The 13,210-nt window shown below is 38.9% G+C and overlaps 1 protein-coding gene across 1 annotated transcript in view; it reads right to left on the bottom strand.

Moving 5' to 3' along the window:
• LOC127638521 (transcription initiation factor TFIID subunit 4-like) overlaps positions 1-13,210 on the bottom strand; it is a 62,093-nt gene that overhangs the window by 18,564 nt on the left and 30,319 nt on the right. Inside the window, 1 exon segment of the mRNA XM_052120078.1 lies at positions 10,541-10,660. Coding sequence (XP_051976038.1) covers positions 10,541-10,660 — 120 coding nt within the window.

Raw genomic sequence — 13,210 nt, forward strand, 5'->3', positions numbered from 1 at the left:
GAGGGTCATTAAATTTGGATGGCTGCAGAAAAATGTTCAATGTTAGAAAAACCCTGTCTATGTTTCTTCAATTCTTTCAGACTCACATGAAGCCCTGCTCACTTACAGACAAGCCCATGCTGTGCACATGGCTATTTACACTTTATATTGTCACCACGATATATATCGTCATATCGCCCAGCCCTAGTACACATCCAAATATTTCACTTCAGATAAATGTTTGATGTCCTTTGAGAAAAGTTGTTGCCTCAAAGTCTTATTTAAAGGATCCGGTAATGACACCTCATTGTTTATTTTCAGTTTTTGCATATATCCTTTTTGTTCCATTTTAGCTAGTGTCAAAAACCATGCATTTGTCATTTCGCCTGGACAGTTATGAGTTATAAAAAAGCTGTCGGAAATGCTTCTGGACCAGACATGTACAGAAGCACTGTAATTCCCTTTTTTTTTTTGTTTATGCCCATAAAATGGTCTATAGTTCTGATTGGTGTCACTCAAACTAACTTTTATGAAACTCTTGCATAGCTGAAGGGAACTTGGTGAGTGTTGTCCTTCCATGGCCATCATGAACCAATAAACTTACCATTTTAATTAGCTAAGATTAACAAGGGAGGTAATTAATTTCTGAGATGGGCATCTTAAAACTGCCGAAGGCTTGACTTTGTTGATGGTGCCGAATGCTTTTTCATTGATGTGAGCAAAATAGAGAGGCATCATTATAAGCTGGCAAAAAGCATGCACTTGCATTCTAAAAGAGTTGATGGCTGGTAACGTTCTTCTTTTGGGGGCTATTGTACTGTAGGATATTATGCAAACTGAATGTAGAGCACCTTATTCTTTAATGCCCCACAGAATCTTCATTAGCTGTAACAGGTAAACAAAGGGGAAAGTGCTATGGAAGGAGCGTGTATCCCCACAAACATTCTGATGACAATCCAGGAAACTAAGAAAAGTGGTTAAGAGGTAAAGCTATTAAAAATGTTACCACAGAATAATATCAGCACCACTGAGACGCACTCAAAATGAACAGTAGGTTGTGAGATTGTTTAGGAAAGAGGAAACGTATTGCAGGGCTGCCATTCAGAAATTACTTGCATCCAAGGGCAAAAAAAAACATGCTTAACTTGGTTTAACACCACCAACTTATGGACCCCAGAGCAACAGAGGAGAGTAATATGAAAACTCACCATGCATCTTCTTTTCTCCTGCATCCTGACAGGTACACATTTGGATGTTTTGTATTCATTATTTTTCAAGTTAAGATGAGGTCTATTTATGAGTATCATTGAACCATCAAGTGAAGTTCTGGGGTATAGAACAAAAAGCAGATTCCAATCTCATTTATCCCTTGAAGAACTTTCTTGGAGAATGATGCAATATTCCACTCCCCAGAGTTCAAGTCTTTTATGACAGTGTTTCAAGAAGGACTGAAATTGTTCTGGAGGCCAACTGCTTTGGTGGCCCTACTCCTCATTTTATCACTGATAGAAACAGATATACAGATATACAGATATACATATATACATATATTAGGGCTGTCGATTTAACACATTAATAATGTGCAATTCATTTTACAAAGAATTATGCGTTAAAAAAAGTAACTGAGAAATGCAAGCTTGTAGTACCACCTGTTTACTTCAGAGGGCAGTCAGTGAAATTTCTGCTGTGTGAGCAACATACAATTTATTAAAACAAAACATTATCAACCCTTGATATCAGCGGACACGCAACACAAACATGCGTTAAGTTCTTGCGTTCAAAACACTTGGAGCGCAAATGCGAACCAAGGGATCTCAAGATGTGAATAAAGATTGAGTATTAAACTATATTTAACGACACAGTGACCTAAATATTTTACTTTTATGACGCAACACACCCGAGACGCGACACAAGCATGTCTGACGCAGGTCGTATGGTCTTTACCTCACAAATATTTAATTACCAACAAGGTTAAGGAGGTGACCTTTAAACTGTTACACCGTTTTTACCCAGTCAATCTATATTTAAGAAACATGCTCCCTGAAATAGATCCTTTGATCCTTCTGTAATGCTGTAGATGAATCTGCCCCTCACCTTTTTTGGGAATGTGTGAGAAAATGTTGTTTGTTTGTATGTACCTCTATTTTAAATAGTTTTTCTTTGCTTTATAAAAGACGTTTTATTTGGTTTTCACAGTTTTGATAATTAAGTTAATATTTTCTGATTAATCTGTTTATTTTTCTTGCCAAGTTTTTTTACACATAAGTGTAAATTAATGTCTATAAACTTGAAATATTATTTAAATACTCTTTGTACCTCCAACAACTCCAAAGCATTGAAAACCATTGCACTATGTAATGAATATAATGTCTTAAAGCATTATTGTAAAATATATCTGTTGTATTGTGTGCTATGTATACCCCTGGCTTGTTTCTTAAAAAAATAAAAATGTCTGATGCAGGTGTACATTGACGGCTCCTTAAACAAGCCTGCATAATAAATCTCAAACTGATTGACAAATTCACTTGTGAAATGGATTGCTGTGAACAGTATGCCAATGACTGGATTATGATCAATAATATGGTAGTAAACAATACATTGTATTCTAAAGCCACTTTTTGAATGGTCTTATCAATGATGAACTCTTCTGCCACAAGGATGTAATGCATTTTAATTATCTGAATATTTATTTTATATATATATATATATATATATATATATATATATATATATATATATATACACACTCACCTAAAGGATTATTAGGAACACCATACTAATACTGTGTTTGACCCCTTTCAGCCTTCAGAACTGCCTTAATTCTACGTGGCATTGATTCAACAAGGTGCTGAACGCATTCTTTAGAAATGTTGGCCCATATTGATAGGATAGCATCTTGCAGTTGATGGAGATTTGTGGGATGCACATCCAGGGCACGAAGTTCCTGTTCCACCACATCCCAAAGATGCTCTATTGGGTTGAGATCTGGTGACTGGGGGGGGCCATTTTAGTACAGTGAACTCATTGTCATGTTCAAGAAACCAATTTGAAATGATTCGAGCTTTGTGACATGGTGCATTATCCTGCTGGAAGTAGCCAACAGAGGATGGTGGCCATAAAGGGATGGACATGGTCAGAAACAATGCTCAAGTAGGCCATGGCATTTAAACGATGCCCAATTGGCACTAAGGGGCCTAAAGTGTGCCAAGAAAACATCCCCCACACCATTACACCACCACCACCAGCCTGCACAGTGGTAACAAGGCATGATGGATCCATGTTCTCATTCTGTTTACGCCAAATTCTGACTCTACCATCTGAATGTCTCAACAGAAATCGAGACTCATCAGACCAGGCAAAATTTTTCCAGTCTTCAACTGTCCAAGTTTGGTGAGCTCTTGCAAATTGTAGCCTCTTTTTCCTATTTGTAGTGGAGATGAGTGGTACCCGGTGGGGTCTTCTGCTGTTGTAGCCCATCCGCCTCAAGGTTGTGCGTGTTGTGGCTTCATAAATGCTTTGCTGCATACCTCGGTTGTAACGAGTGGTTATTTCAGGCAAAGTTGCTCTTCTATCAGCTTGAATCAGTCGGCCCATTCTCCTCTGACCTCTAGCATCAACAAGGCATTTTCGCCCACAGGACTGCCGCATACTGGATGTTTTTCCCTTTTCACACCATTCTTTGTAAACCCTAGATATGGTTGTGCGTGAAAATCCCAGTAACTGAGCAGATTGTGAAATACTCAGACCGGCCCGTCTGGCACCAACAACCATGCCACGCTCAAAATTGCTTAAATCACCTTTCTTTCCCATTCTAACATTCAGTTTGGAGTTCAGGAGATTGTCTTGACCAGGACCACACCCCTAAATGCATTGAAGCAACTGCCATGTGATTGGTTGATTAGATAATTGCATTAATGAGAAATTGAACAGGTGTTCCTAATAATCCTTTAGGTGAGTGTGTATATATATATATATATATATATATATATATATATATAAAATTAATATTTAAAGATAACTATGCCTAATTATTTCATCATTATATATTGAATTATTGTTATATGAGGGGCTTTCTCAGCAAATATTTGTATATGCAATTAATTAATCGGGACACCACGTAATTAATTTGATTAAAACTTTTAATCGATTGACAGCCCTAATATATATATATATATATATATATATCACACATACATACACACACATATATAGTCACTTGAATGGACCATCAGAGCATAAATATTCTCCTAAAAATCTTTGTTTGTGTTCTGCAGAAGAGAGTAAGGCATAAACATCAAAGTTGGCATGAGGGTGGCATGAAAAGCATTTCATTTTTGGGTAAACTTTTCCTTTAAACCGCTTTTTTTAAATTGTTTGTTCATATGTAGCCTTCAATGACAATATCACAAAATTTGGTTCTGATTAAAATGAAAAATTGACATTCTTTTAAAATATCTTTATTTAAAATCTGCTCAAAATGGACCTGAATACAACAGGATGTTAAATAGCCCTGTACAATTTCAGATCCTTTTCTGTCTGATACTAGGATTTGCCTGTGTCAAAGAAATAAACCCAGTCTGACCTTAATTACTATAAAGGACAAAAACTGTCTGTCAAAGAGGACTTGATCAACACAAAATTAGGAAAAAAATCAGAACACATCATCTCTATTACAAAGCTCTAACCACTAACAAAAACCATCCTCTTCTTGAATGGTAGCCTGGGGTCAGAAAGAGGCAATTTTTGGCATTACGTTATTCCACGCAACCCCTATGAACTGATAACAGACTCTTCATGCTCCTTCTTATCATGTCAAAACACATGCAGATAACCCACAGATAGCACACACACAAGACTCATCACATCACCGTGCATTAAAAAAAACACTGGAGCGCCAATCAACCGGCAAAATCAGCCACAGAACACATAAGAGATTCTGAATTGTATATTAGTGATATACATTTACAGACCACAGAGATAAAAATCTGATGTGTAGGTCAAGGCATACAGGGGACTGAACATGGTTTAGTGGCCAACTATACAATTTTCACGAAGGACCTGGTATCTATGGAGCAGAGGGTCAATTATTACATTTACTTTAAAACATTTGAATGCTTGAGTCACAAATCTAATTTACATTTACTTAACTGATTCATATGCTACAACAAGATGAATAGCAGCCGGTTTGACATCTATGACGAGACACATGAGAACCGATGATGGTTGACATATGGATTGTATACTTGGTGCGACCCACCATATTTGAAATGGATGAAAACATGAATGAGCTTTGAAAAAGACAGAGGGGATTTCCAGTTAATTACCCACATTTTTACCATTTCCTCATTCAAAGCTATCAAATGTCTTTAGAAAACTTGGAACGTTAAACAAACCATATGATCTACTTTTATGGTGCTTTTCTGTCTTTTTTTGGACAGTTCCCATTATGTAAAATCCTCTTCGTATTTTACAGAAGAAGGTATTGAACGATATAACGTTGAGTAAATGACAGAATTTTCATTCTTTGGTGAACTATTCCCTTGAGGAAACAAACAAAACACAGCCATATACTCTTGATTTCAATGACTGGTAATGTTTAAACTCCAGACCACTGCTGCAAAAAGCATTCTTTAGTACTGCTCATTACTGGCTACACATTTCAATCTGCCTTTGGTATTCCATGTCTGCCCAATCTCCTCCCTCCCTCCCCCTGCTCAGTCTTTGCCCTCTGGCCGATCTGGCAAAGGGAGAGATTTTAATTGTGGCTATAGAACTCTGCACGGTTCTTTGCCTGTGAGCGAGCCCTCACTTCAGTGAGTGAGAGCTTGCTTTAGTGATATTGGGTCCAGTCCATCCCTTCAGGCTGCTTTTAATGGCCCGCTCCTCTCTTTCATAGCCGGGCTGAGATTGTTTTCCATGTGATGCCTGTTAATTCGGCTGTAGGGAAGGGCAACCTTATATCCATCCTCCTTTCCATATAAGAGATACATTTTTTCTTTCTTTCCTTCTCGATTTTACCTTTTCATAATACTCACTTTTCTTGATCTGGGCTGATTCCACACTAAGGCAACATGTTACACTTCAGGAATGCATGCACACCAACCAAATGCTCTTGGATAGGCCACACCAGAAATTATTTGGATCTTTAAAGAATAATACATGACAAGATTTGTACCAGATATAATAGAATAACATCATTTCTTTCTCTTTATCAACATGGTTCCACATTGCCACCTTCTCTAAATACACTTTGTTTCAGCATCTCTTCTTGAAGCGCTGTTCTCTTCAACCCCCTTATCCTCTGGACTGGGATGAACATGTTAATGTGGGTTGGCTATGTTAGGACAGCTCAACTCTGAACCCTCATGTGTGATCCGCCCTCAGGCTCAGTCTGGTATGCAGGCCCACAGGAACTCACCGGCCTTTATTACAGCGAGCCCTCAAAACCCACCCTTCAGAAACCTCATCACCTGCCCTTGTGACTAATCTACCCCCGGGCCACCCTGCAGGGCTGCCCTCTGGCCTAAACGCTTTATCAACCCAGAGACAAACAAACTAGAATTTAAAAACAAACCGCCTTGAGGGCGTTGAGGCCAGACAAAGGGCAAGCTGAAACAGTGGCCTTTCCTCAAACGCTGCAAACAAACGCTGGTAGAGAACTTTACCGCAATGTCCCCGACAAAGTTTTCTCCGTGTCTGCATCTAACTGCATAATGACACCACATGATGATTTTATTTTGAAGCAAATGGGGTGCAAAAATTAGGTATTTTGCTGTCAGGATGCGGGGGTGGGGAAAGAATGAGTGGAGCCATTGTGACATGGTTGCCTCCCGCTTCAGGCTATGCTGTCCTTCAGGCACATTGCTGTGGAGATTAAATCGCTGACTGGACCCTTCAGAGCAAGCCCAGCCATGGCCCCCTGGGCAAGGACCGACCCCTTTAGAAAAGTCACATTCACTTTGCTCTATTTCAAGGGGGAGTGTGAGCGAGTTTGTGCGCACGTGTTGGGAGGGGGGACTGCCAGAGGCAATGTTGAGTTGAATGTGAAAGACAGAAATGATGGATTGAAAAAGAAGAGTGAAGACATATCCTTGCCTTATAGTTAGGGGCATGTGAGATGCAAAACTATCCTACCTGTGATGCCAAATAGGGGCTGGCAGAGCAAAGAAGGTTTGCTTGTGTTTGCTGATCTGTTTTGGTAATGGGCTATGTGGGCAGATGAAGGTAATCTATAGTGAAAGAGGTCAGTAGTGCATTCATAGAGCAGAAATAATGCTTTTATTGGGTTATTTATGCTCTCCATAACGGAAGATTTAGTGCCCTCTACAGCAGCAGATTGCAGCAATGCAAGTAAAGTGAAGATCTAAGCTATGTGGTGGGTCATTAGAATACAGCTCCTACTGCTAATGTTGATAGTAGTAATGATCACAATGGTCGGTAATGTCTAACAAATTTCTTATTGCCAATACACCACGGGCAACAGCGTGTGATGTCTCAGTATTTACGTAGAACTGAAATGACACATGCTTGATTTACTAAATTAGCACATGCAATATAGCTTCGCTGAAGCAAAGAACTAGTGAGGATGTGATTGGTTGGGATGTTTTTGTTTGTAAAGCTATACATTTGCAAGTAGCATAGGCTTTAAAAGTGAGTTCACCCTCATGTGTTCCAAACCTAACAGACTCAGTTGCCAGTTGTCTTCATTTTATGAAAAAAATGCAATGAATGTGAACAATTACTGAAGCTAATAGGGGTGTAACGATTCAATCTCACTATTTGGTTAAGTTCATGATACTGAACTTGTGATTCAGTTCATGATTCTTTAAGTCTGAATCAAGAAAAGCTACGATTTACTTTTTAAGTTAAGAAGGCTTTTTTTAAAAAATTATTATTACATTGAAGATTTAAAAGATTTTCCGTTAAAATTTATCTAAAAGAATTGTTCTCAAAAGTGACTAAAAATCACCCCAGAACAGGGCAATGGTGACACCAAATGGAAATATTAGCCAAGAATTCTGTTTTGCTGAAAATAGGGAATTATGATACATATGCTGCTTACACACGGTCACTGAATACCAACATTTAATATTTTTCTCTGATCACATTATTTTGAAAAATACATATTAAATGGATGTGAATGAATATCCAGTTAATAATAATTTACTGACAAAATCAAATAAGACATAACTTTTGACATTAGAATTATATTCCCCCATAGCATTATTATACATAATATTCAGCATTATATACAGTAGATTAATATAGCACTATCATTAAACAGCTTTAAACTTACATTTTCTCTCGCAAAGTCAGAGCAGATCACTCTCGTGCTTCAAACTAAAATTCGATGGAAAAGGCGCATCTCTCTCTCCTGATCCTGGTTTCAGTTTTTGCAGTTTCAGCCAAACTCGTCGTACAATCCCAGTGGCTGCAATTGTGCAATCGTATTTTAGAGCTCCTTGTGTGCAATGAAGCGATTTCCATTGGCATAAACGTGTTACATAAGTACATAGGGTTAATGAATGATTTTCAGAATTGTATTTTCTATCCCTTTAAGACATTTGATTACGCTTCTCCAAAGTTTGTGCTAATGAAACAAAGTATTTTTTTTTAATGGGCTTTAACACAAATTAACCTTCATACAGTTCTATTCATTTATTTTTTCACAGTTCTATTCATCACAATATTTTGCCATTTTAGATTTCCATTGATACGAGTCGGTCTTTGTGTTGGTTCTAAAATCTACTGCCAGCATTGCCGACTAATGATGAACTTGTTAATTTTTTTTATTTTTTTTTATTCTTATATACCCAAAAATGAACATTCTGACATTAATTACTCTAATACCATTATATGTCCTGCATAATGAAAATGAATAGTGACCTGGCAAGTCAAGCTCCATAAAAAAAAAAAAAAAAAAAAGGAAAACACCACAGAACCACAGTAAATGTAGTTGATGTGACTCAGGCAATATTTTTTCCAAGTCTTATGAGGCCATCTTTGTTTGATGAACAGATCAAATTTAAGCCATTATTCACTTTCAAATCAAAACATTAGCCACTTTTCCACTATTGGGCCAGTATCAACTGGCCATCCGGGGCCAATAGCCTCGGACATCGAGCGGCAAGCCCAAAATCGCTCTGCGTTCCCACCATTGGGTCAATGGTTGACAGCGTTGCCCAAAAACCTGCCGTTAATATGTCGCTGCAGTGCAAATGTCACACACCCCACAAATTTCACAAGCAAGAGGGAAGCTCAAGCTAAGGTATCATGCTATCTAGAATATCGAGTTTATATTGAATGTAAACAGCAAGATAAGTTAGCACTGACAACTAACCCACTGTAACTGCCATGGTGTCCCAAGTGGTCTCTCCACTAACAGGAGTACGATGTCCCAGCACACTGTCTATTACAGTTCACCGAACCATGGAAAGTCATGTCTTTGGGCACCACTACGCATTTTAATTATTTTGTACTGTGCCAGCATTTATTTATTTTCCTGGGAAATAAAACCTGGGAAGTTTGGCGAAACTCCACCTTTGACATTGAACCCGCCTCAATCCCTGGTTGGTCTTGTTTGGCCCAAGGGTAATCGGCGGGGCAAAGGCCACTGGCTCTGAGAAAGACCAGAGGAGGCACGACGAAACCCCGGAAGTGACAGTGGGAACACAACTGGTCCTGGCACGCCCTCATTTGGCCTGATAGTGAAAATGCGGCTATTGATCAACCCCTGCACATCGCAAAAATCATATATTTCGACTACGTCAATAATATCAAACATACGTTTTGGGTGAACTATTTCTGTAACAATTTTGAGTACATGCAATAATTATTTACAAGAAATTATTTATTGTTAGAAAAGAGAAAAAGCTTTTATATCTCTTTGTACATTTAAAAAAAATAAGTCCTTTGCAAAACAGTGATCTGATGATCAAATAAGGTAAGTGGCAAAATTAAAATCGTTAACGTATCAGACCAAATTTTTCATATCGGGGACTGGGAAGCTCAGCGAGTACTGACGCCGACTACCACCCCTGGAGTCGCGAGTTTGAATCCAGGGTGTGCTAAGTGACTCCAGCCAGGTCTCCGAAGCAACAAAATTGTCCCGGTTGCTAGGGAGGGTAGAGTCACATCGGGTAACCTCGTGTTCGCAATAAGTGGTTCTCGCTCTCAATGGGGCACGTGGTAAGTTGTGCATGAACCGCAGAGAATAGCATGAGTCTCCACATGCTGCGAGTCTCCTCGGTGTCATGCACAGCGAGCCACGTGATAAAATGCGCACATTGACGGTCTCAAAAGCGGATGCAACTGAGACTTGTCCTCTGCCACCCGGATTGAGGTGAGTAACCATGCCACCACGAGGATCTAGAAAGCAGTTTGAATTGGGCATGCCAAATTGGGGAAAAAAGTAATAAAATCAAGCTATTGGTCAATGAAAATGTAACATTTTCTCTACAAGAACTAAACGTGACTAAAAAAACTTTATGAAACTGACATGCCTCCCCTTCAATAATAATGTTTGCCACATCCATCCATGCACATGGAAGTCCCATCTTACCTCTGCTCCTGATGAGGCCCCGGGGGAGTCAAGTTTGCGTTTCTTGCGGGGTCCAATGGCGGCAAGGGCTGTGAGGTTAGCTTCCCGTTGCCTCATCTGGGCAAGTTCCTGTTGCTGCATCTGAATGAGCAAAAACATTCAATCAATATTAACAGCACAAATGCTTTAAGAATTCATTTCAACACAATGCAAATGTGAAAAAGACCTGTATATATTGTGGATGTCTCTGAATAACATGCTCCCAGATAAGTATTACTGTGTATCACACAGCCTTACTCGAATTATCATTTTCAAATATTTGTATGCCGTGTATTTTACATTCATTCCTAACTGCCCCGAAGAGCTCTATAGAGCAAATGAAGCTCCAAACATCTAGATGCTTAATTCAATTTCTTTCCATGAGGGAATGAGGATGAAAGTGAGTGAGAGAGAGAATGAGAGCGTGCAGGCGATTTTCCAAAAGCTCAGCCCGCAGGTAAAGTCATCTCACCCTAGCAGGCAGTGACAGAGCCAGCCATGCCGGGAGGGGAAGATGAGGAGGGGGCCGCACGTCCTCTGTTCTTCAGCTCGGAGTAAGCACTGCCGGGCATAGAATGCAGAGGGAGTCCTCACCTCTCCTTACCCTGACACTCACACTACTGTGGCCATGTACTTGCAAAAAACACTAACAGCAAGAACGGCTTGTGTTTCATTTACGGCCCCATTATAAAGCATTTTAGTGAGTGCTAGAGCTGTGATGCGCAGGAAAAGTATGGACATAAAGTTAAATGGAGTTCATTAGAATGACTTGTTTTACAATTTCCTCTGCATTTATTTTTATTGTTGTTGTTATGTGTGTTTTCCTGTTTCTGTAGTGATGTAAATCTGTCAGAATAAAAAAAATATTAAAAAATATTAACCAATATTAACCAATGCAGACAGAAAATGTCATTGAAAGTGAACAAAATGCCCCAGATAAATCAAATATGGTGACAAAAATGCCCCAGAGCGAATTCCTGTTATTTGATCTGTTATCTAACATTTGATATAAGATATAATCAGCTTAGGGTTTAGTGACCAGTAGCTCTGAAAACATTGAATGTGTAGAAAACACTTCCAAGAACTTTGAAACACGATTAAATCCAAATCTGCTCTGATGGTAGACACGTATCTTGTGCATTATTTACAGCAACTTTTGTTTTGATTTAGAGTCTATTTCAATTAAAGAACATAAAATCGATGACGAACTGTTTTTATATGATAAACAAAAATCCTCATGAAATGTAAAAAAATGCCTCTAAATATAAATGCCAGGGGCCAAATATTGAACCTTAAATGCTTCGAAAAACATTAATATCTGATACTGATGGGTATGTAGATTCTTTTCAATTGACTAATTTTTTGACACTCATGCTGCTAAAAACAATTAGTCCAAATAATTGTCCCCTGCCCCTCCTTTCACAAATACAAACTAAATAACATAATGAAGAAGGAAGAAATTGACAAACTGCTAATTCAAGGCAACGTTTACATGCTAATTAAGTCAGGGTTATGCTAATCAGAATGGAAGTCGTGCACATTGCATGCACACGCATGAATGCCCTGGAGAGACCAGGCTGACAAGCAAAAACGCCCAGTGTGACTGCTGCACGTCAGTGATCTGGTGCACTGAACTTTCACCTGACCCTGACAGCTACGGTGAACACCCCCTGAGGGCATGTCTATTTGAAATAAGTGAGGTAAGGAGGCCCTGCACGGACACAATGCAGTGACTCTATAAGTGTTAAATGGAAGGTTTGGGAAGCACAGGCACTGTTTGGTGTCAGCGGTGATCTCTTGCTGCCGGCAGCTAGAGTGCTGACTTGCATTCATATTTGTTTATTTGATGAGGAGTGAAAGGGAAACACAGTTACGCCATCTGTAATCCCAAGTTCTGTAGCTCCACATAATCATTGTTTAATGACTGACCTCAATCACAAAACCTGCTGCTCACTTGCGAATACATTTGTATAGTTGGGTACTGTGAATACTGATAAGAAATTCTCACTGACTTCATCAAATGCAAAATGTACAGAAATGTGACAACTTCACACCGCTATAAATAATATATAGGAGGTAATCTTATCTAGACCTATGTCACATTATGAGCCATTTTGCTTTTATTACAGATGCAATAAGTACTAGTGTCTGGGAATCAGTTCATTCAAGTGATAGACCAATATCGATTAATCAGGTCTATTAACCACTTAACATATGGCCAATTGGCATTATATAGGTCATCGGCCACACAGGCAAAGTATGAAAATGTATGGTCAAGTCAGTTGCAGAAACAAAATTGGTGTGAGCTTATTGCGAAAACTAAAAACAAATTCAGTAACAAATGTAAAATGTAGGTTTAATGTGCTATGGAAATTGGTATAAAAATATGGTGAACTTGTTATCGACTACTGAAATTTTGAAAATGTGACAACCCTATATTTTCATGTAGATGTGTATGCCTAAACACCTGTCTTTTGAAAGTACTAATTTTGTCGAAATGCCATTTCCTCTTAACTGCCTACCTGTCTGTTGGTGAGAAAGAGAGACAGGAGGTGGCAGAGAAATGCTTGTAGTCTGTAATCTTTTACAAAGGTCAGGCAAGAGACAGAGGCAAAGCCAGTGAGCCTGCCAGCACTGCTCTCCATCTCTATT

This window comes from Xyrauchen texanus, chromosome 46 (genome assembly GCF_025860055.1).
Source record: "Xyrauchen texanus isolate HMW12.3.18 chromosome 46, RBS_HiC_50CHRs, whole genome shotgun sequence".
Lineage (NCBI taxonomy): Eukaryota > Metazoa > Chordata > Actinopteri > Cypriniformes > Catostomidae > Xyrauchen > Xyrauchen texanus.